This window comes from Perognathus longimembris, chromosome 19 (genome assembly GCF_023159225.1).
Source record: "Perognathus longimembris pacificus isolate PPM17 chromosome 19, ASM2315922v1, whole genome shotgun sequence".
Taxonomy (NCBI): Eukaryota; Metazoa; Chordata; class Mammalia; order Rodentia; family Heteromyidae; genus Perognathus; species Perognathus longimembris.
The window spans coordinates 39,860,845-39,883,822 of NC_063179.1; the positions used below are offsets into that span (position 1 = coordinate 39,860,845).

Consider the following 22,978-nt stretch of genomic DNA (forward strand, 5'->3'; position numbering starts at 1 on the left):
CATCTTTAAAATGCATTTGGAACTTGATGTAACCCTGTTAAGCAAAGTGGTTTTCTATAACCATGAACTGGCTAATCCCCATGTCTCTATAATTGATTGAAGCTACAAATAAAAAAAGTAGGTAGGCAGAATGTAATTACTAAAGTTGGAGGATAAACCAGGAAACTTGGGAAAACATTCCCAGTTGCTGCTGAAGGTTCCATGGCTCACCACAAACTGGTCAGACCTTCACTTCCATGTGCCATCTTAGAGTCCTCCCTCTACCCTGGTACCTCCAGGACAGCAAGGCCTCTCAAGCAGTAAGAGTCACAGGGGGGAATAGGTTTCTAAACTATAATCATTTTCTTCTTCATTCATTGGGTGGTTGGTTTTTGACACACTTGGAAGATCTACTAGCAATACCCAAAGGAAGTACCATAACAGAGTCTAAAGCAGCATCCTGGTTTTCTGGCTTGAAAGACTTAGATCTAGCTGGGTACTCATTTTGTCTAACATTAGCCTTATGGAAGGATTCTTTGGAAATCCTTCTCTTGAGAATCCTGCAGCTCTTCTTTGTGAATGTGGAAAGTGATATATATATATATATATATATATATATATATATATATATAGAGAGAGAGAGAGAGAGAGAGAGAGAGAGAGAGAGAGAGAGAGAGTGTGTAGTGCAAACTAATCACCTCTTACTTTATTTTCCTGACTGCATGTAGATTATATTACTTTGTACATAAGTATGCCCCCAAGAATTTTAGCCAGATAGAGATGAATTCTGACTTTGCTATTTTGGTGTTATAATCGTAAAGCCCATGTTTCTTCCCCATTTGCAAAGAGAAACAGTTGAACTATACAGACACAATATGCCACAAGTCATAAGGTATAAATAAAATTTATATCTAAAAATAAAGTCATTAGCCTATTCATATTAAAGAAGATTTTTAAGCCGGTGCTGGTGGCTCACGCCTGTAATCCTACTATTCAGGGTGCTGAGATCTGAGGATTGTGGTTCAAAGCCAGCCTGGGGAGAGAAGTCTATGAGACTCCTATCTAAATGAACCACCAGAAAACTGGAAGTGGTGCTATGGCTCAAGTGGTTGAGTGCTAGCCCTCAGCTGAAGAGCTCAGGGGCAGGACCCAGGCCCAGAGTTCAAGCCCCACCACCGAAAAAAAAAAAAAAAAGATTTTTAAAAACTATAAAAATATGTCTTCCAAATAGAACACTAGCAAAGATCATTCTAGATCCCCAGGAAGTGTCCGGATAAGAAAAGCTCCTGATTTTCTTTTTGTTCATCTGCTTTGAACTAATTCTCACTAATTCTGAGCTTATGAAGCTGGATAACAATAAGAAGGAAAAAAATTCATGTAAGTAGCCACCACAGAGTTATTTCAAATTCACTTTCAACTTCTGCTTTCTCAGTGATTTCCCTGCCTCCAAAACCCTTTACTTCCTGGAAAGCAGCAGTAAAGTATAACATGGCCAAACTCATTGTGAGGCTGTTCTTACTTGCTAGGTTCTAGATGTCCACGTGCTAGGGTTGTCCCTAATACTAAATGCATTTGGCATTGCTAGTTAAGACATCTGAAAACATACAGCCTTGTCATTCTCTTACTTCAGACCAGTCCAAAGCCACCCACTGAGGTGGACATGACTGGTTGTTGCAGGACTCTTTTTCCATAGGTCGGTGGGTCAAACAACCACTGTAGTCCAGCGTCTCCTCCTCCGAAGGCCCGATCTTCCGGATGCAGAGCACTGCCCGTGTGCGCATGCCCCCATCACAGGTCTTGCTGCACTCCAACCAATCCCCAATGAACCACCTGGAGCAGGAAGCGGAGGAACACAGATAAGCGACTCATCAGTGCATCCAGAGTTCTCAGTCAAGTGAACGTGCTTCTGAGAAGGGACTACATCCTTTACCCAGAAAAGCTGACAGTTCCATGTTGGCTGATGTAACAATGCAAACGAAGGAGTCATACAGGAGACTATTGATTGCTATTTACTTGCCTCCTGGAGGGTAGCATTTGGGCTTTGGAGCAGGTAGAACCCATTTTCCTCTAGGCAATGCACTACTGTCATCAATGAACATGCTCATGCTCTTGGGTATCAGAGAAAAGAGCACAAAAATTGTAAGGCCAAATTCCTCACCGTTTCGCTGGCCCTAAGCTCCATGGTGCAGTGTGAAATAAGGAAAGGAAAATCTCAACTGAAGACAGAGGAGTGGTGTCCTAACTTGAGCCTGGGAGTACTATCCTATTGAGTCTGGTATCCTAAATTTAGCTGACTAAGCCATAATGGCCTTTGTAAAGCAATTTTTCAAACTTAAGACATTTGTCAAAGTCTAAGTTTTTTCAAACTAAAATTCTGTTTTGGAATGCTAATTTACTCTTGAGTTTTAAACATTTAAATACTATCATATTTTTTTTCCTGATATTTTCCAAAGGAGATTCAAGATGCTTTTCATTTTATTTTCCTTTCTGTTTTCCACAGATGAACACAATCCCAAGTGGTTAGTACCATTTTTGGTCAGGAGAAAAATGTGTACTGAGAATAATGACTTGCATGCCAGCTATAGTGAAACTGTGATTCAATTTGCAACAGTGATTTCATCACCAAGATTAGGGGATAAAACAGAAATGTGTCTAACTCAGCCACAAAAAGCTCAGTCATACCACTTCCAGCCATGATCTCATTAGGTCTCATAATGGAAGAGGGACGGAGCGCTTCAAATTAAACACAGGTGCAGGCTGAGGGTAGCCACCGGGATTCAGAAGGTGCTGCCGTTCCTCAGGGCATAAGGTCAAGGCCGCCTCTGCCCTTTAATTATTTGTCCTTTCTTTTCATGAGAACCATCTCTCCCTCCAACTTGGAATACAGGAAAAGAAAAGTAGTATTAATCATTCCCTCAATTTCCTTTCTGACTTTCATTTCAGGAATCACATTCAGTGTCTGATGCATCTTTATGATTCATCAGGCTGCCTCTTAGCATGTCTCTGAACGGTTAAAACATACCCTGCTTATTTACAACATTCTGCAATTTCACCACTGCTTTTGATTATCTTAGTTGGTCTATTTTCCATCCTAGGTTAAAATGTCCCGACTGCCTCATCTCTTATACATGTTTGGTCCTTTGATGTCATTCTTTCTATTTTTCTATCTTTTACCTTCTCCTTTTTAGATGCAGTAGTAAAAACCTGAACCTGAAATTACCTTTGGCAATCTCAACTACTGAATCTTTACAGCCTAAACAGTCCCAAAGCTAGTTCTTCCTGAGCTCTTCCTAAAATTTAATGATCAAACTGTCATCATCCTCACAAAGTGCCTTCATTACCATCAGATGGTAACAATTTGGACATTCGTATCTGCAGTCAGATATACTTAGCTAGGTGCTGGTGGCTCACAGTTCTATCCTGGGGGAGACTGAGGTTGGAAGGATCATGATTTGAGGCCAGCCCAGGCAAAAAAGTTCATAAGAGTCTTTCTCACCCCAAGCCGGGCACAGTGACACATGGCTGCCACTTCAAGCTACATGGGGAGCAGAAACTGGGGGGAGCTCAGTTCCAAGCCAGGCCAAGCAAAAGATGCATGCATGCATGCAGGGAGGGGGGGAGGGGGGGGAAATCAAGACCCAAGCTCAAAAACAAACAACAGAAACAAAAAAAAAAAAACCCAAAATATACAAAGACAAATGATTGGAGGTGTAGCTCCGTAGTAGAGGATCTGCCTTGCAAGAAAAGTACCCGGGCTTCAGAAGAGAGAGAGACTTTCTCTGCACTCCATACAAGCTGTCTGTGTCTTTAATTATACTAACAGTAATATTTGGAGAATGAACGAAGAGAGACGCTATGCAAACTATTGTTTCAAACTTGATAAACCAGCATATTTTTGAACAGAGAAATCATACAACCAGAATATGAATATGCTTTGATAAATAAAAGAAAACAGCATATAAAAATAAACTTAGTAAATACTGGACGGAGGATCGATTTCCCAGTCTAGAATGAAGCTGTGGCTGAAGTGGTAGAATGAGGGCCTCGAGCAAAAAAAATCTAAGGGACAAGGCCCAGGCTGTGAGTCCAAACCACAGTACGGCGCCAGAAAAGGTAAAAACCTTAAGAATTTTCTAACATCTTTGAGACATTCAATTATATAACCCATTGGCTATTAAAACCTTTGTAAGTTTTAGTCTTATTTATTTATTTATTATTGTAGTACTGGATATTGAACTCAGAATCCCACAGATATTAAGCAAATTCATGGAGCCAGATTCTCAGTCCAATTTAATGGTTAGGCAAGGGGTGTGTCTCATTAGCAGAGGGCCTGTCTATGTGCATGAAGCCCTGGCTTTGACCTATACCACTAAAAAAAAAAAAGCCAAAAACAAACAAAAGGTTGTAAAAAAATAATTTTTAGAAAGATTTTCAAAAAAAATTTAGTATGAAAGAAAATAGTAATTTCTCAGCTACTTGGAGAGTGAAACTAATATTAACAGGAACTCTACCCTTCTAAATATCCTATAATGTATGTTTTATTTTAAAAAATCAATACCATAAATTCCCCCCTTTTTTGCCAGTCCTGGGGCTTGAACTCAGGACCTGAGCACTGTCCCTGGCTTCTTTTTGCCCAAGGCTAGCACTCTATCTCTTGAGCACCACTTCTGGCTTTTTCTATATATGTGGTACCGAGGAATTGAACCCAGGGCGTCATGTATATGAGGCAAGCACTCTACCACTAGGCCATATTCCCAGCCCATAAAGTCCTCTTAAATGGCAGCAATTGAGACTATGTCGAAGAAGCAAGCAAAATGAGACCTACGAAAGCGCCACAAGACACTTGGTTTGAGATTTACAATATTTGCAACGTCTGGGAGAATGAGGAAAACATCACTGGAGATTATTTGCCCTCATCTGGGAAATTATGACAGTTGGCTGAGATGACGTCTATGTTTCTTCCTAGGTCTTAAATTCTGCAGTTTTTATAGAGGACACTGATGAATCCATTTTAACACTTAACAAACTATAGTTGTCCCTGGGCGAGGTTCAATGACTCAAAATAATTGTCAAACATTAGACCATTAAAACTATCATTGAAGAAAACCTAGCCCCATTATAATTTTTTTTCTACTCTCAGCTTCTGTAACATAATTCTCTTATTTTGCTTGTAATGTTTTGCCTGGTCATATAGTTGCTTTTATATGCATGTGTCTAGTTAGATAGATAATTGTTAGGAACCTAAGGTGCAGTGCTTTGTGTATTGCAATTAATTAATTCATGTTTTCAATTTTCATCCACAGTATTATCATAATGTATCGTCTATTGTTCAATGTCTCCAGTTTTAACACATATATGTATTTAAGAACTCTTCACATGAGGTCATTTGTAGAAATAATCTTGCTATTCATATGCACCATGGGAAAAATTGAACTCCTGGCCTTTCTTTTTGGTTTCCAACCTATTACTGCCTCCTCTCCTTCAGAAGGGCCACAGCTTCCCATCAGTCATATCTTTAAAACAAATATATTTTGCTTTGTCTCAACAGGTATCTCAGAATGGCCTCAAACTTACCATCTTCCTGTTTTAGTTTGAGTGCTAGGATTACAGGTATGCATCCCAAACCTAGCTCTATCAGACAAATACTGTAATATCAACTCCTCCCTTCCTTTTTTCCAATTATTTAGGTTTATGTCATACATTCCATTGTACTCACTCATAGTCAGTTTACAACCTTGACTACTATACCCTTTCTCATAAAAAGTCGCTGCTATGAGCATATTAATTTTCCCCAGCAAGAGTTCTGCTGATCCTCAAAGTTTTCCAAATAAACACTACTGCTGTTTCTCTATCAATGGCTCTTTTGTCTATTCTTCCATCTCCTGTCATTTTCATTATATAATACAATGATAAATATCACTGTCTCCCATGTTTCCAATATATGCTTTCAATATAACTAAAGACCTTTGAAATATTTTCATATTTGAAAAGATATTTTGTGATAAAAATACCATTTGGGGTTTTTAAGTAATGGTCTTGTAAAACAATACTACATGAAAATACAGATTCCTTCCTCAAATCAAAAGAATATGTATCAGGTAGACTAAAGATTATATTAAAGGAAGAAAGAAACTTTAGAATAGGTAAGACTTTTCTAAATATCCGATCAATGAAAGAAGTAGAAGTTTTAAAGTTTTCCTAAGCCATATTTTAAATTTTATGAAAAAAACTGGTGAAGTGCCATAAATAATATGGAAGACATATTAGAACTTAAGGAAAATACTTGTAAAACCAGTAAAAGTTACTATCTTTAATACATCAAGAGTTCATTGAAAATGAGTAGCAAGGTCAAGCTCTAGTTACTCACACTGAGCTATTCGCCTCCTAGCTACTCAGGAGAGAGAGGTTAGAAGGAGCTAAGTTCAGGCACAGCCTAGATAGAAAGTTCCCAAGGTCTCAGCTTCCTGTAATCTCCAGTGACATAAGGAAGCACAAGGTGGAAGACCACAAGGCAGGTTGTGATCAGAAGACTGCAATTCCAGCCCAGCCGCAACAATGTCCAAGAGACCCCATCTTATCAGAAAAAGTTGAGTGTGGTGGTATATGCCTATAATCCAATGTACGTAAGAAGTATAACTACAATCACAGTCTAGGTTGCTCAAAGCAAAAGAAAAGCAACCTTATCTCAAAATATAACCAGCATAAAAAGGCTGGAAGCAGGGCTCACGGTATAGAGTGCTTATCTAGCCTAGTATAAGACTCTGAGGTCAAATCCCAGTACTACCAAAAAAAGTTTAAAAAAAAGTAAAAAAAGTTAAATACTTCTATAAAAATGGCATAGGCTACAAAGAACAAAGCAAAAAGAAATGTATAAACATCCCATGAACCCAAGTTTTTAATGTCCAGTCTCAGCAATCAAAGAAATTCAAAACAGTGGAGCAGATACCTGAGTTTTTTCCTCATAAAATAGTCAGTGGGTTATATCCATGTAGGGCAATGGCATCTTTATATATTATTAGTGGGAGTGTACATTCAAACAGCCTTTCTGATGAGCAATCTGACAATGTGTCTCAAATCTTAAAATGTGCTTTTATTTGAAGCAGAAATTTTATTCCAACTTATTTTTCATAAGGACATAATCTGGGAGTGCAGTCTTGGTGGCATATAATGGTTAGCACTATGATTATCACGGGAGACTCAAGGCCAGAATACAGCCTAAATTGAGCAACTGTAAAATACCAGTTTAAATAAGCAATCACAGATCTTCGAAACACTGTCATAGATACTTAATATTCAAATTATTTTGAGATCTGACTACTAATCATCATATGTAGAATATTATTTTGTTCTATACACATACTTATACATATGCAGAAAAATGACCCAAGATGTATTCATCAATAGTAATATTATCTATCACATCATCATCTGAGAAAGAGCCTGATTTCTTCTTTCTTTTAATAACTTCTTATTATCTATAATCTATTATTTTTATCCTTAGAATTGCAATGTCTACTGGGAATCCTATTCTATATGACAACCACTCTGAAGAATCAGGATTACCTTTTTCATAGTGTGAGTTGGAAAGAAGAAATAAGAAATTAAGAAGGAACTGAAATATAGACTGATATATTTATAATATGTACCTGGGAGAAAAAATGAGGGAAGAGCTAACAACTTTGACAAGAAATATACTTACTACTGCACGTATGTAACTGTAACTATAACCCCTCTGCACATCATCTTAACAATAAAATTAAATTAAAAAATAAAATATGTACCTTTAGAACATTCCAAAAAAAAAGAAAACCGTTAGACTAAATTTTTCTAGCTTTTGCAAATTCCTTTGAACTTCCCTTTTGAATTTTATCCTTTTCACTTTCAAACTTAAGTTTAATTTCATTTAAGAGGAAAAGAGATAGGGAACTTAATTTTAATCATGCAAGTTAACATGTTCTTAAACCATTAAAATTAAAAAAAAAACTCCATTGTAAACCCACATTGTATAGATGAGATGCAATGACCAATGACTGAAATCTCTAAGGACACAGGACTTTTAATCATGTAAGCTTGAACAAATAAAAAAGTCTTAGGTCAAAAGAAAATAGGGTAACCAGTCCTATTCAGATATCTTAAATGGTTGACAAAATACCAAGCAGGACATTTGAGGATTTCAAATCTTGAGTATCATCAAATGAACTTGGTACATTGCAACTTCACGGTTACATGAACAATATCCTGAAGTTATTGGAAATATGAGAAGAGGCAAAATTAGCCCATGAATTTTGACCATCACTTTGTTTTGCATAAGGAAAAACTATTTTTGATAGTGAAAAACTTATTGTTAGGTACATTTATAAAGATAATTGTCAGGAAAGAGGAAAATGGAAAAAATAAATAGTCTTAATAATACAGACAATAAATTATTACATGTCTATATTTTCCCATTTCTAAACTGTAAGGATTTATGTGGTGATATCATTTTTTAAAAAAAAGATAGACATAAAATTATAAAATCTTAGAATAAGACCTTTTTATAATTCTAGTGTTCCTTGCTTGGTAGTTACTATACTAAATCATTTCAAGAGACTAGTAAACATATTGGAAAAAAATCTAGGTTCATAAGACATTACTGTTTGGGGGGTATAAATAAAATGTACCTGGATTTGTGTGTGTGTGTGTGTGTGTGTGTGTGTGTGTGTAACATGCACATATATATATTTTACTGTAAGTCCCAGGTTTTTGTGACTCTACTGTGGTCATATTTGGAAAAGGCTTCATTATAAAGTGTTTCTCTAGAGTTCTAAAGGGTTTGAGACATATACATTCATTAGTTTACTCTTTATTCCCCTTCTTATCAATGGCATAGCAAAAGGGTTAATGGCTAATGTGATTTCCCAAACAACAATGAAATGCCTTTGAAGATAAATGTCTGTCATGATCAAATTAGTAATTATTGTCTTTGCTCAATCAAAAATCCTTTTTATTCTTATAGATTACAACATGTGTTGGACAGCAGGTCTCCTTCTAAAGCTGTCATTAAAATGACTGTCTTTCTCTGGGTGCTTCCCTTTACTTTGCGTTATAATTGCTGTATAAGCCACTAGAAAGAGACTCAAGTGTACACCTCAGTGCCTGCACCCAACACTCAGGAGCCAGGATACCTTAAATAATGGAACATAAAACTGGATCCGCAAGTTAAAGCACTGATATTCCATTCTGGAGCTTTTCTAAATCATTTAAAACATCTTTAGGACCTTAGGTACATTTCTGGAAAAGACAGGAGTGCAAGAAAATCATTCTCTCTCTCTCTCTCTCTTTTTTTTTTATCAAATTAAAGTTATATGTGTCATCAAGAAGGGAGGAAAATGAGTATTATAGTTGTAAGGCACCATTTGTTGCAAAGGGAAACCTGTTAGTAGATGTTAACATGCAACATGTATGCCTTGGGATTTTTTTTTAATATGTAGAAGAGGTGAGCTCTTGACAACACAAATTCAGAGTGCAGATGACCCACAAGGAAGTACAGACGCGAAAATGAAGCCAAAGAGAAACAGGTCGGAGTCATTCACCCAGGCTCCCAGCTTGAACTGTAATCTTGTTTGATTCAGAGAAAACAAAGACAATCACTCAAAAGTTCTCAAATGTTTTCCCCTATTCATTGTGATCCCCTGTGAAATGCCCTTGAATTGGGGGTGGGGGTGGGGGAAAGAGGCTCCGTTGCTCTAGTTCACTTGAAACCCTCTGCTGGATGTGGCTTAGAACTGATGCAATAGAATCATTCCCAACACTGTGGCAGGACCAAATTCTTGCTTTAAAGCAGTTAATAACTGAAGCCTATGCATACATAGGGATCTTTGCTTAGTAAAAAGCCATCGGTCTCCTATCTCCTACGATATTTCCTCTCTTTTTCATCCGCATGAATATGTATCACAGGAATATGTTTCCAGGTATGACTATATAATCTCTCTTCTCTTTGTAATGGGAGACCGCAATTGTCGCCTTCCTCTCTTACTTACTCAGGTGGACAGGGCTCTGTGTTGCAGGCTCTTTGATTTTCTGGTGGCTTACTGTCAGGATCACAATAGTTGTTCTGGACGATGGAGTTGTCGTCTACCCTTTTGCACACCACTTCCTGTCTTTGGACACCTAGAAGAAAGGAAAGTAGCATTAGCTGCCAAGCAGTTTACTTTCCCAAAAGTTAGGTCTGCTAGCTTTCCACTGCGGGCAATGAACCACACTGGATCGCTGCTGTCTTATCTGTGCCAGAAACACTTGACCGCTTCTCTAAAAAGGAGAAAAGTCCTGGTCATTATACTGAAATTTTAGGGAAAAATGATTGCGTTCATATTTAGGAAAATAACTGCTTTCAAGGGCAGAAAAGACACTATTGGTAACTTTAAACAAGTAGTACTTCCATTTGTATAGTCTTCTTCTTCATGCTTTCCCTAAAAGCAAACTTGAACTTCCCCAAATATTATGAGATAAGATGTATTACTGTACATTTCAATGCAAAACAATGGCTACATGTTAAAAATAAAACAAGAAATCAGGCGCTGGTGGCTCACACCTGTAATCCTACCTACTCAGGAGGCTGCGATCTGAGGATTGCAGTTGGAGCCAGCCCAAGGAGGAAAGGCTGTGAGAATCTTATTTCCAATTAACCATAAAAACCTTTAAGTGGTTAGAGCACTAAAGCTCCGGGACAACACCAAGGCCCTGAGTTCAAGCCTCAAGACTGACACAAAAATAAACAAATGAGCAAGGGGGATGGGTTTCCTTTTGGACATTTTTTGACAAGCCCCATCAATTTAGTCTTTGTTAGAACACATCACGTCTCTATGTTTTATCTTTTCCCCCACATGTACACACATAATCTCTCTAAAAGCCCATGAAGTTTGCACTTCAAAAATTGCATTGTCCCTCTTGTGGGCTGTAAGCAACTAATCTGTATTCTCTAAAAGAGTTAATTATATTGTTGATTACATCACCAAGGAGACACATGCATAGTTCATTCAAATCTTAATTTATGGAATACTTACCTTGTTCTAAAAAACTTTAGTCCATGGGATTTGTTGAGCACAACTAAAAATATTCTCATTACAGAATGTGTAAAATTCTCACACACAGGTCTTATTTATTGGCAAAGTTATTGATTATATTTTGCTCACATTTCACATAATTCAGACATACAACATACACTCTTACTTAGAAACGCCCATGATATACAGTGTTCACACTCCTTTTCTCTTTTATATTAAGGAATCAGAAGAAGTAGAGACAGACATAGTCTGACTGAAGAGGAAAAAAACCCATCTAACTACAAGAAAATACCTAATGTTTCAGATCATCTAGGCAGCTTACTTTTAGAAAAAGGAATAAAAGTACAACCTAATCTGTCCCTCTAAACATCAATCTCAGCCCAATACATAGGAAAAGTAAATTACTCAGCAAGAGTTGTAAAAGTTACACGAACAAGATTCTGAAGATCACAGCCTTGCACCTAGCTAAACTCACATGCAAAGAAAATCCTTCTGTTTTTTTCCCCTCTTTCTTTTCTTTCGGTTATTTTAAAGATATCATTGCCTTAAAAAATACGAGTTCCATTACAAAAATCAGAGAATCTGTGTGAAACAGGATCATTCAGTGAAGGAAAGAAACTGAAAAGCTAGGTGCCAAGTGCCTTCCCCAATCTCCCTTGAAAGTCACGGGAATTATGGTAGAGTTGTCATGGGAGGTGCCCCAAGAAGGCCTTTCAATGGAAAGATTGACAGCAAAATTCATTAACCACCATGTGGCCAGAGATCTCAAGCCCATGGCAGTGGTCAATCATTGAAAGCAGGATTTTTTTCAAGGCTCTTCCTGGTCACCTTTTTAAGTTTTACTAAAATTAGAAGTCAAAAAAATAGTCAAACAATGTAAGTGGAGAACTATCTTAAAATTATATATTGTATTTAGTCTCTCCAACCCCAACCCCATGGGCTAGATGACTCAGTTTATACAATGACAAGAGTTTGGAATTCTTTAATATTGAACTTTAGATTTTTGAAGGAAGAATGACTCACTTCAGGTATGGCTATGACCCATCCACAGATGTTCCGTGATACTCATCAGTTTACTTCCCCACTGCATCATCCAGCGGGGAGATAACTGAGTCCATGTGGCCCTCCTCGATAGATAGACCTACCATTAGTCCCACAATTCAACTGCCAAAAGCAGTTACAGGTGTAGGGTACATCCTCCACACACTGTGGTTCAATAGTTTGCTTGTCCCAGAAAGAGCAAGGGATTGGTTGTTTATATATATATATATAAGTTAGCATGTATATTTTTTTAAAAACCTTTCAAATATGTCTAAATTTGAAACAAGAATGTTGGCATTCAGTTCACTTGTTTCTCAGAAAAGGAGAAACATTTTCAACATTAGAAAATGGAACTGATATTATTGTATTAAAGTAAAATCTTACCATTTGGGGGTGCCAGTCCTAGGGTTTGAACAGGGCCTGAGTGCTGTCCCTGAGCTTTTTGGCTCAAAGGTAGTATTCTACCACCTGAATTGCAGCTCCACTTCTGGCTTTTGGCAGTTAATTGGAAATAAGGGTCTCTTTCCTACCTAGGCTGGCTTCCAACCACAACCCACAGATCTCAGCCTCCTGAGTAGCTAGGATTTCAAGCATGAACCATCAGCACCACACTCAAAACTTTACTTTTTTTTTTTAAAGTTGACTCTAGAAATGTTGTATGGCTATAATCACATGTATTAAATGCTTAATGTAAAAGCAGAACCTCTTCAACTTGAAATATGGATGAACTATTAATATAATTACTAGAAATGTGCATTTCACTTTAAGTTGAATTCTAGCCACACACACACACACATATATACATATATATATATATACATATTGTCCTAGATAATACTTATTGTTAAAAATTTCAAAAATATGCAAAGCCACAAAACACAAAATAAAAATTACCAATAGTCCCATATTTTTGTTCTAGACTTTTACATTTTAAGAATTATTTTGTTATTTGGGGAGATATAGTTTAAAAAAAAATACATGCATACACAAATTAAAACTACCCAGCTGAATATGGCAGGCCACTCATTCATTCAATAGATAATACCTACTAAATACCATAATACAATACCTAATAAATACTGTAAGACACTGGACTATGTGGTAAAGACTACAAACAGACTTAATTTTGCCTATGCCTTCCAGATGTCTTAAAAAATAGAAATTAAGAGTATTTCTGGGTTTATTCCTGCTTCATGATTTCAGACTATTTTTTATGAAGTAAAAAATTAAAGTCCTTGAAAGGACAGCTGAGATTGTTCCACATTTTATGAAAATATTTTTCTTTGCATTCATCTTTTATTAATTTTCTTCCAAACTGTTATATTAGACAATGTGGTATTTCACACTCAAGAACTGTCTATACCAGTAACCTATTCCAAATCTTTTTACAACACTACTATTTTCCTCTAACAGTGCACAAATCTTCCAGCTTTTACCCCAGGACCTGGCAGGATCACAATTTCTTTTTTCTACTTTGTTTTTAAGTTAATAGCAACATGATAATGATAAATGAATGTACCTACATGGGTGGATTTTTTTAAAAGATCTACTTTTAAATCAAGGCAAATTGCACCTTTGAACTTTATAAAGTAGAAAATACAGATCAACTGGAAATAATCTAAGTGAATAAGAAAAATGGAATTTAGAAATTTGATTAGTGTCTTGTACATAGCTTCTTTCAAAGTAGTCTGTGAAACATTGCTAAGTTGATTTTAGACCCTATTGGGAATAATTACATCAAGTTACATAAAACCACTATGTCTTCAAATCAAAAGACTTACAGTTTATAAGGAAAATAACATAAAATGCCCACATGGTCATTCAGCATACATCTAATCAAAAACAAAATTCTAGTGGCTTAGTGTCCATATTCCCTGGAGATAGGCAGATGTTTTACTGAACTTAATTGGCCAAACTTAAAACTGCACTGCTTTATTCATAAACATCTAAAGTTACTGGGATGCCAACTGTGTATCTATTTTTTTCCTCGATGGTTAAGTTAGAAACTTAACCTTTATAAAATTTATATATATATATATATATATATATATACATTATTTGTTTGTTTGTTTGTTTATGCCCATCCTGGGGCTTGAATACATGGCCTAGGCATTGTCTCTGAGGGTTTTTTTTTTCTCAAGCCTAGTGTTCTACAACTTGAGCCACAGCTCTACTTTTGACTGTTGTTGTTTTTTTTCCATTTCTTTTGTTAAAGTGATGTACAGAGGGGTTACAGTTTCATACGTAAGGCAGTGAGTACATTTCTTATCCAACTTGTTACCTCCTCCCTCATTTTCCTCCACTTTCCCCCTCCTCCTTTTCCTCTCCTCCCCATGAGTTGTACAGTTGGTTTACACAATATAATTTTGTAAGTATTGCTGTTGCATTGGTTTGTCTTTTTGTCCTTTGTCTCTCAATTTTGCTATTCCCTTTCCCTTCCCTAGTTTCAATACACGTATATATAATGTCCAGGGTACTAAGATCAGTTACAGTGATATCAGGAGTTAAACATGGGAAAGAAATAAAAAGGGGGGGGCACAGTTTCACATGGCATGTTGAAGATAACAACAACAATGATATACCACTTGTTTCCATAACTTGAAGTTCATTTCACTTAGCATCATCTTATGTGTTCATCTGGGCATAGCTATTGAGCTATTGTTATCTTCTGCTAGGACTATCCTAGATGTGTACTAATTATTCCCTATGAAGGAAACCATAGAGTCCATGTTTCTTTGGGTCTGGCTTATTTCACTTAGTATTATTTTTTTCCCAAGTCCTTCCATTTCCTTATGACTGGGGCAATGTCATTCTTTCTGATAGAAACATAGAATTCCATTGTGTATATGTACCACATTTTCTTGAAAGGACATAGCTTGCAAGATAAGTAGAAAGCCCACAGATTGGGAGAAGATACTTACTTTGACTTTTTGATGGTTAGTTTAAGATGAGTCTCAGAGACTTTCCTGCCTGGCTGTCTTTGGACCAAAATCCTCAGATCTAAGTTTCCTGAGCAGCTAGGATTACAGAGATGTGTGAGCCACTTGTGGTTCAATGATTCTTATCCCAGAACCATGGACTAGAGATGTAGCTCAATCAAAGTGTCATCTAACATCTGCAAGATTGTGGGTTCAGTGCTCAGCACTGAGGAAAAACAAAAGCAAAACAAAACAACAAATCTCTTTTTTTCTGTGAGTTTATTTGGTCCTATCTTTATTTTTCTTCTAATAGTTAAAAGCTAAGATCTATTTTCCCACTAGTTGTTTTTTATAGAATGGAAGGATCCAGTTGAATCACTGATCTAGCAAAATATGGCTTTTAATGGCATTTTGAAAGAGGAAAAAGAGTAAGAAGCACAGAAAATATCAGGCGAGTGCTGAGTGGATTCCCTCACTTGTTGTTCTTATTTTGGGAGATACTGGTGGCTGGTTCCAGTAAGAAAAATGCACAGTCCTAAGGCCAATGGTGAATGAAGACTTCAGAGACCTTGATTTCTTGCCTCTTTTCTAGTATCTTCCATGCTTCCCTCATAAACTGCTAATGTTCTCATGAGATCCCAGCCTATCTTCTTTCAGAGAAATACTTTTATAAACCCCACTTGTGACACAATATTCAGTATTATAGTGCTTTGCTCAGGACAGTTCACCATTTTAAAACCGAAAGAAGACAATGTCCAAGTCACTGTTTGAAAAGGTTAGAAGTACTAAACAAAGAAATATATAGGGGTAGGAGTGGATAAGGGCAGGGAAAGAGTTGAGTCTTTTTCATTCTACTCATAAAGCCTGACATAGGTCACAGGCATTCAATTGACAAATGGGAACCACAAAGAAGTGAGTAAAGAAAAGAATTATAAATGTATCTTTGGGATAGATGGGTAACTAACCTCTGAATTACTGAACTTAGTGTCAGAGCATTTTATTTCTACCCAAGAAGCATTTTTCTGAGATTGATGGGAATGAGAGCTGTACTAAAAATGTTGCGGGTGCCTAAGGCACTAGTTTGCATCCAAAGTAGTTAGCAATCAAGAAGACACTCTATAACACAGTACACAGAGCAGATGGCTAGTGATACCCATTCAGTCGAAATCTTCAGTGCAGATAGCATCAAAACAGTGACAAGTGCCAGGAAATTTTTTAAAAAGTTCTCTCCCTTTCACTGCTGGAATCTGGCTGTTGTGCTGCGTGATCATTGGCCAGACACAAGCATTTACAGGGCCGAGCCATCTGCCTTGGATCTAACAGCTGGCACCCAGAGTACCAATCAACAACACCCAGATGGCTTCCTTCTTTTGAAAGAGCCTCGCGCTAGTTTTTATCTTTCAAAGGTTTCTCTTCTCTGCTTTCCCAGAGAAAATAAATGTCCCAAGGAAATGTAGGATGGCCAAAAGGAAACTGTGACTCTAAAAATATTATATTTTTCTAAAGCACTTGCAGATATTAATGATAAGGTAGAATGAGGACTCCATCTATATTTAAGGCAAGGTTTTCATTACTATACAGAGAAAAGTAAGACAACCTTAATCTCAATGAGATTATATTAAAATGGGGGGGCAGTTAAAGTAATTACCATTATAGTTATATTGCATGATGAAGATACCTTATCCAATAAAATGTTTCATGTTCAGAGCTAATATATTTAGCTTTATGTTCCTTCCATTATTTTGTACTGCTGTCTGATTTGCCTTTCCTGGTTTTTAAAAATTGATTTTAAGAATTCTCTTTGGCTAATGACTATGATGTTATTCCCTTTACCTTATTATGTTCTGATGTTTTTCCTTACCCTAACTCTCCTCAAGTTTAGTTACCTCTTTTTGAGATCTGTACAGTTTAGATAAATGGTCTAAGTTTTCATTTCCTTTTGTAAAATGTGGCAATCAAATTAGATGATTTTTAAATTCCATAAATTCTATACTACACTCTCTTTCCTTCTTCCACACTTTAATAGTTCAACATTTTTTCCTGTATGTCTGCTTTCCCTGTACTCTATACACTAATAAATCAAGAATATAGGCAGCTGTGATTTCCTACTTGGTTTGAGAGTGTGAATTCTTACCAGTTTGTTGCATGTTAGCCCAAGGAGCTAACCATGTCAAGAGGCAGAGTAATATTAACTAGAAAGAAAGGATTTTTGGAAGGCAAATTTCCCAATATAATAAAAGAATCCATATTACTAAAAAGGAAAAGGCAGGGTCTTTGGTAGAAACTTACTTGTTTCTAGCACTTAAATTTTTAGTTTTTGTAAATTTTCCTTATTTATTTTTATACATAGTATTCTTTTTTTTTAAATTTGTTATCCTTGGGGCTGGGAATGTGGCTTAGTGGTAGAGTGCTTGTCTAGCATTCATGAAGCCCTAGGTTCGATTCTCAGCACCACATATACAGAAAACTCTGGAAGTGGTGCTGTGGCTCAAGTGGTAGAGTGCTAGCTTTGAGCAAAAAGGAAGCCAGGGACAGTGCTCAGGCCCTGAGTTCAAGCTCCAAGACTGGCAATAAAAAGAAATATAAAATTTATTATCCTTAAGAACTTGTACAAAGGGGTATCGACTCAAGATGTTGTGAGTACAATGCATCTCAACCTATGTCAACTCTCCTAATTCTCTCCCCTCTCTCTCAACCTCATCCATGCCTTCATTTAAAATTTTAAAGGACTGCTATTGAGAGTACAAGGCCTCAAGCTTCTTTGTTCATTGTGATATACTTATTACCAATAAAGAAGCTTTTATTATTTGTTTGATTGTTGGTCCTAAGGCTTGAATTTTGTGTCTGGGTGCTGTTCCTGAGCTCCCTTTGCTCAAGGCTAGTGCTCTACCACTTGAACCACAGTGCCACATCCAGCTTTTTCTATGATTAATTGGAGATAAGACTCTCAGGAACTTTTCTACTTGGGCTGGCTTTGAACCACAATCCTTAGAGCTCAGCCTCCTGAGTGACTAAGATTATAGGCGTGAGCCACTGGTGCCCAGCAGAAACTTTTATTTTGAATCACATGTAAAAATCCTCTTCTTGGAGGCAAAGAGTAAATATTTCAGATTGATTTAAAGTGAAGACACAATCATAACTAAGCTCTATAGCTATTAAAGGTAAATCTTCATTTCTTCAAATAAGAAAATAAGAATAGTAATACCAAAGGCAGCCTTAATGTTTTCCAAAAGTACCCTCCATAGCACTATGGTTGTTACAAATGCTGTTTTGAACAAGAATTTTGAGAAGGGAAACATAATCTGTGTCAGACTGATCATTCATATGACAGAACTGCCACAAACTTTGGTTTCATTCTTAGTGAGTGAAACTTTGCTTAAGTTAGAGTACATTATCTAAAGAAACATAGGTGACAAAAGAAGAAGAAAGACAGCATTAGGGAAAATGTTTTGCACTAGCAGAGATTTCTTGTCTTCACTATAAACCTTAAGAATAGATAGTGGTAAACACTTTAAAATGCTAAGATTACCAAGCAAACCATCCACGTGTAAGATTTTTTTGTTTTGCAATCAGAAATCTTGTGTTGAAAATGTACAAGGAAATGCAAAGAAGCTTTAGAAAAGTAGGTTATATAAAAGAAAAAGAGGAGTGCAAATAATTATTTGGGACAAATAAGTGAACAAACACATTAACTTTCAGAAGTCTGAATGAGCTGTTGTCTGAGTTTGTATAGAAGCATCACTCCCTGTCCTCAAAGGGCATGCTGTATGAGAACACAGGGAAACCAGGTGTCATCCATGGTTACAGAGACAAGGACTTCAGGAGCTGTGATGTTCACAGATGCCCTGCCATGGTGCCTGGTAAAACTAGCCCCATAGGTTACAGCACGTTTTTCTTCTCAACATTGAAAATGACCTAACAAGGGCATGGGGGAGGAGACTGAATATGGGCATGCACTGACAGACTATTAACTAGTCTTCTAAATATCTTTCTTTTTAAAGACCAAGAAGAAAATTAGGGAATGTTGAACAAGAATGAGCTTCTAAACTCAAGTCACTATTTTTTCAGGGGTTTGCATTATGAAAAACATCACTGTGATCTGGTTTATGTCTGAGCTTGGTATACACAGAAACAAAATGTAAAGGGACCCTCATAGTTTTGAATAACAGTACATTGTACAATCTGACAGCAAAAATACCTGTCACAGGACATTTTCTCAAAAATGAATTATGTAGCTGTGGTTCTTCAAAGGGGCATATAAGGGAACAAGTAAATGCTCTTAATTATGCCAACTACGATTTCATCTGTAACCTGTTATTTACCTTTGCAAGGAACTTTCACATAGAAACTCCCAAGTCAAAGATAAGCAAATTTAGACAGGATTCAGTCATTTTACATCTTTCCTGCTTGATTTCAAACCTTGGAAACAACCATTAAAGAACGTGAGCTATGGCTCGAGTGGTAGAATGTCTGCCTACCAAGTGTGAGGCCCTTAGTTCAAACCTCAGTACTATCAAAACTAAAATAAATAAATAAGGATTTGATTTTGCTTTCTTCTGTCTGTACTAGTTTGAGAATTCTCTGAAAGTCACAGTGTATTCATCCTTTATATGCTGCCATACAAGTGTTAGTGATTATTATGTCTGCAGAAGTTCAGGCTCACTACTCTACCTGTTTAAAACACATTCCATTAGTTCACCAAAACAACTGCAAACTAATCTCTTAGTGATGTTAAATGTGCTAGGTAGACATTTTAGAACTGTCAAGAAATTAAAAGGACGTCCTTTTAAATAAAATAAAATATTTGGCTCTTGTTTTCTCTGGTAAACAGGGAGATGTTTTGCGAGCTTTTTCTTTCTTTTGTCAGGTATTAGGAACTAGCCTACAGATTTCATTGCATACTGTTTCTTGTGGCGTTTCAACTCAGGGTCTTGTGCTTGCAAGGTGTCTATCCACTCTCCAGTCTTCTAATAGTTACTTTAAAAAAACAACAACAAATTTAAAAGTGTTTGTTTGTTTGATTTTGTCGGTCATGGGGCTTAAACTCTGGGCCTGGGTGCTGTTCCTAAGCTCTTCTGCTCAAGGCTAGTGCTCTACCACTTTGACCCACAGTGCCACTTCCGGTTTTCTGGTGGTTAATTGGAGATGAGAGTCTCACAGACTTTCCTGCCTGGGCTGGCTTTGATTGGTGATCCTCAGCCTCCTGAGTAGCCAGATCACAGGCGTGAGCCACTGGTGCCCAGCTACAAAGTGTTATTTTTGAATATACTTACCGCGCTTCCCCCACTTCTCCCTTGGCACTGGTGACTGAACTTAGGACCTCAATCTCGGTAGGCAGGTGCTCTACCATTTGAACCATACCTCCAACCTCTCTGTCTGTTGGTTCTTATCACACAGTCCTTTAAGCCTGAGCCAGCCTGGGCTGTGATCATCCTACCTGTGCTTTCCTGTGTTACTAGAGAAGACCGGCTCTGACCACGGAGCCCAGGCATTGTGTCTTCTCTGACGCTGGGATGACAAGTAGATGCTACCACACCCAGCACTGGCTGAGATAGGGTCTCATGAACCTTTATGCCCCACTAGACTCAAACTGTGATCCACTGATCTCTGCCTTCCAAGTAGCTCTTAAAAGAACATATTGTACACTTTATACAATCTTGCATTCTTATACTGAGGTTTGAATTCAGAACTCTCACACTTGCTAGGCAGGCACTCTACCAGAGAACCACATCTCATCCCCTCATTTTCACTGGGTATTTCTGAGATAGGGTCTTGTTTCTGGCAAGGCATGAGCCTGAATCACAATCATCTTCTCCTCGTAGCTGCGATGACAGACCTGTGCCACTATGCTCAACTCTCTGTTGAGGAGTCTTCTGGACTTTATTGCCTGGGCTATCCTTGAACCATGATCCTCCTCATTTTATTCTCCCGAGTAGCTAGGCTTACAGGTAATGATCCACTCAGAACAATATATCATCCTCGAAGATAACATATAGTATTTCCATAGAAACATCTAACCTTTCAAAGTCCAAGGCAATTAGCTTTTTTAATTCTTTAAAGTTATTATGCTAAAAATTATGTTGTTACTAAACAGAACAGTGTAGGGTATTACACAAACTTGTTAGGCAACAAGGAAATAATTGCTATTAGAAGCTCATTGTAGATATGTCTTTTCTTCTTCCCATCCTTTCACTTTCTGCTTTAATTATCTAATAATCTCATACTGAGCTAATAAAGGCCCAGGAGAGAAACATATGCTAGAAGACACATCAAGAAGGATATTCAGTACACAAATAAAGAAATTCACCTACTTTAAGACCTCTAGTTCTTTCATTGGCAGTGCAGAGAATCTAAACATTTACATTCTGCACACTATGATGGCTCTGAAGAGTGAGCTTATATGTAAAGGTGACATTTTTCCCATGTGAATGACACCCATTTTACACTAAATCAGGAATCTCAAAGCTTGGGTTAATGGAACCCTCAGGATATTGAGTTTTGTTTATTAGACAGGTCTAAATAACAATTTTTATGGCAAAAACACAGCTCTAAATTAGGAAAATTCAAAATTGTAATTGAAAACCACTTAAGAAATCATCTGAGAGCTCCAGTATAAGAATATAAGACTCCAGATGAATTGGGTAAAGATTCATAAAGTAAAATAAACTTAAAAAAGAATTTGACATCGAAAAAAATATAGAATAACCTCCATGTTTATATGTTATTCATTCATTCATTCATTCTGTCTGTCTCTTTCTTTCACCCCCACACACATACCCTCACATTAAGCTCACAATGACATCTGGGAAAGAGAGATCAAAATAAATGCAAGGAGCATCACATATAGAAGAATAGATTACATAGATATAAAAGAGAAAATAATGACAGAATTTCATATAGTAGCTGGAAATCAATCACACTCTTTAATGGTCAAATAGTACATGTAAAAGATGCTTTAAAAACCTGTACTATTTGGTTTTCCATTTAAATAAAATATGGCCTGTGGCAATAAATCTGTCTCATTTTGCAATGATTAGTTAAGCAAAGTTTTAACTTCTCCCCCTTATCTGTAAAGTAATATATAGCAGACAATGCTTTTATTTATAGAACCTAACCAAATTGAGGTTTTTAGCATGCGAATTTTCACTTCTACAGAAATAAAGTCCTAGGAAAGAACAATTTGGACAAATTATTAGGAGTGTTAACAAAGCTGATGGAAGGACAAAGACTGTATATTTGGAGTACAAATATAAACCAGAAGTAAATACAATATATGTAATTTTGATCTTTCTTTTCATGGTGAATTAGGTATTCTTATAGTTTCTAAAAAACCAAATAGGTATAAAGTTAAATACTAAGAGCATCAACTCTTATGTTTGGGAGGTTTTATTTAAAGCCAAGAGATTTTGTGAAATCAGATGGGAGATAGCCAAACTGGGAATGGTTTGAATATTGGGGATTTGAAGATACCCAGAAAGACAAGTTAAAAATTGTGAATATTTTTGCAGTCTGAGTCATTCCTTTAAAAAACTATCTTCCTAAAACAATGAATGCACAGACAAGAAAAGCATTCATTATTTTTTTTTATAAATACTGAGTTAAAACAGGGATCCTATGTGTTGTGATTTGACTGTGAGTCTAATGGCTATCTGGGCATGTACAGGCTGAGTACACCTTATCCAAAATGCTTAGGACTGAACGGTTTCAGATTTCAAGACTGTTTTATTTGAGAATATTTGCATAGACTGTATTAGTTGAGCATCCCTAATCTGAAAATATGAAATCCAAAATAAAAAATTGGGGGTATCTTCAGAATTTTGAATTAGCGATGGTCAATCTTCATTCATTTTAGTTCCCAAGTACCCCCTGAAACTTGAAATTAGAATGAAAAGCTTTAAAATAAATCTGTTTTGCACAATTTGTCATTTTAAAAATCTTTATTGGATGCTTATAAATGATTCATTCGGTAAAGATGGAAAGGATGTGCATCAAGTGAGC

At 36.7% G+C, this 22,978-nt stretch overlaps 1 protein-coding gene across 3 annotated transcripts in view; it reads right to left on the reverse strand.

Annotated features, from left to right (window-relative positions):
* Adamts6 (ADAM metallopeptidase with thrombospondin type 1 motif 6) overlaps nt 1-22,978 on the reverse strand; it is a 217,360-nt gene that overhangs the window by 36,678 nt on the left and 157,704 nt on the right. For all 3 annotated transcript variants that reach the window (XR_007214095.1, XM_048368168.1, XM_048368166.1), the window contains 2 exons: nt 9,999-10,128; nt 1,605-1,809 (listed from right to left, as the gene is read on the reverse strand). Coding sequence is in view for 2 of the 3 variants with exons in the window: in XM_048368168.1 (XP_048224125.1) it covers nt 1,605-1,809; nt 9,999-10,128 (335 nt within the window). In the remaining variant the exon portion in view is untranslated. The remainder of the gene's footprint in view (nt 1-1,604; nt 1,810-9,998; nt 10,129-22,978) is intronic.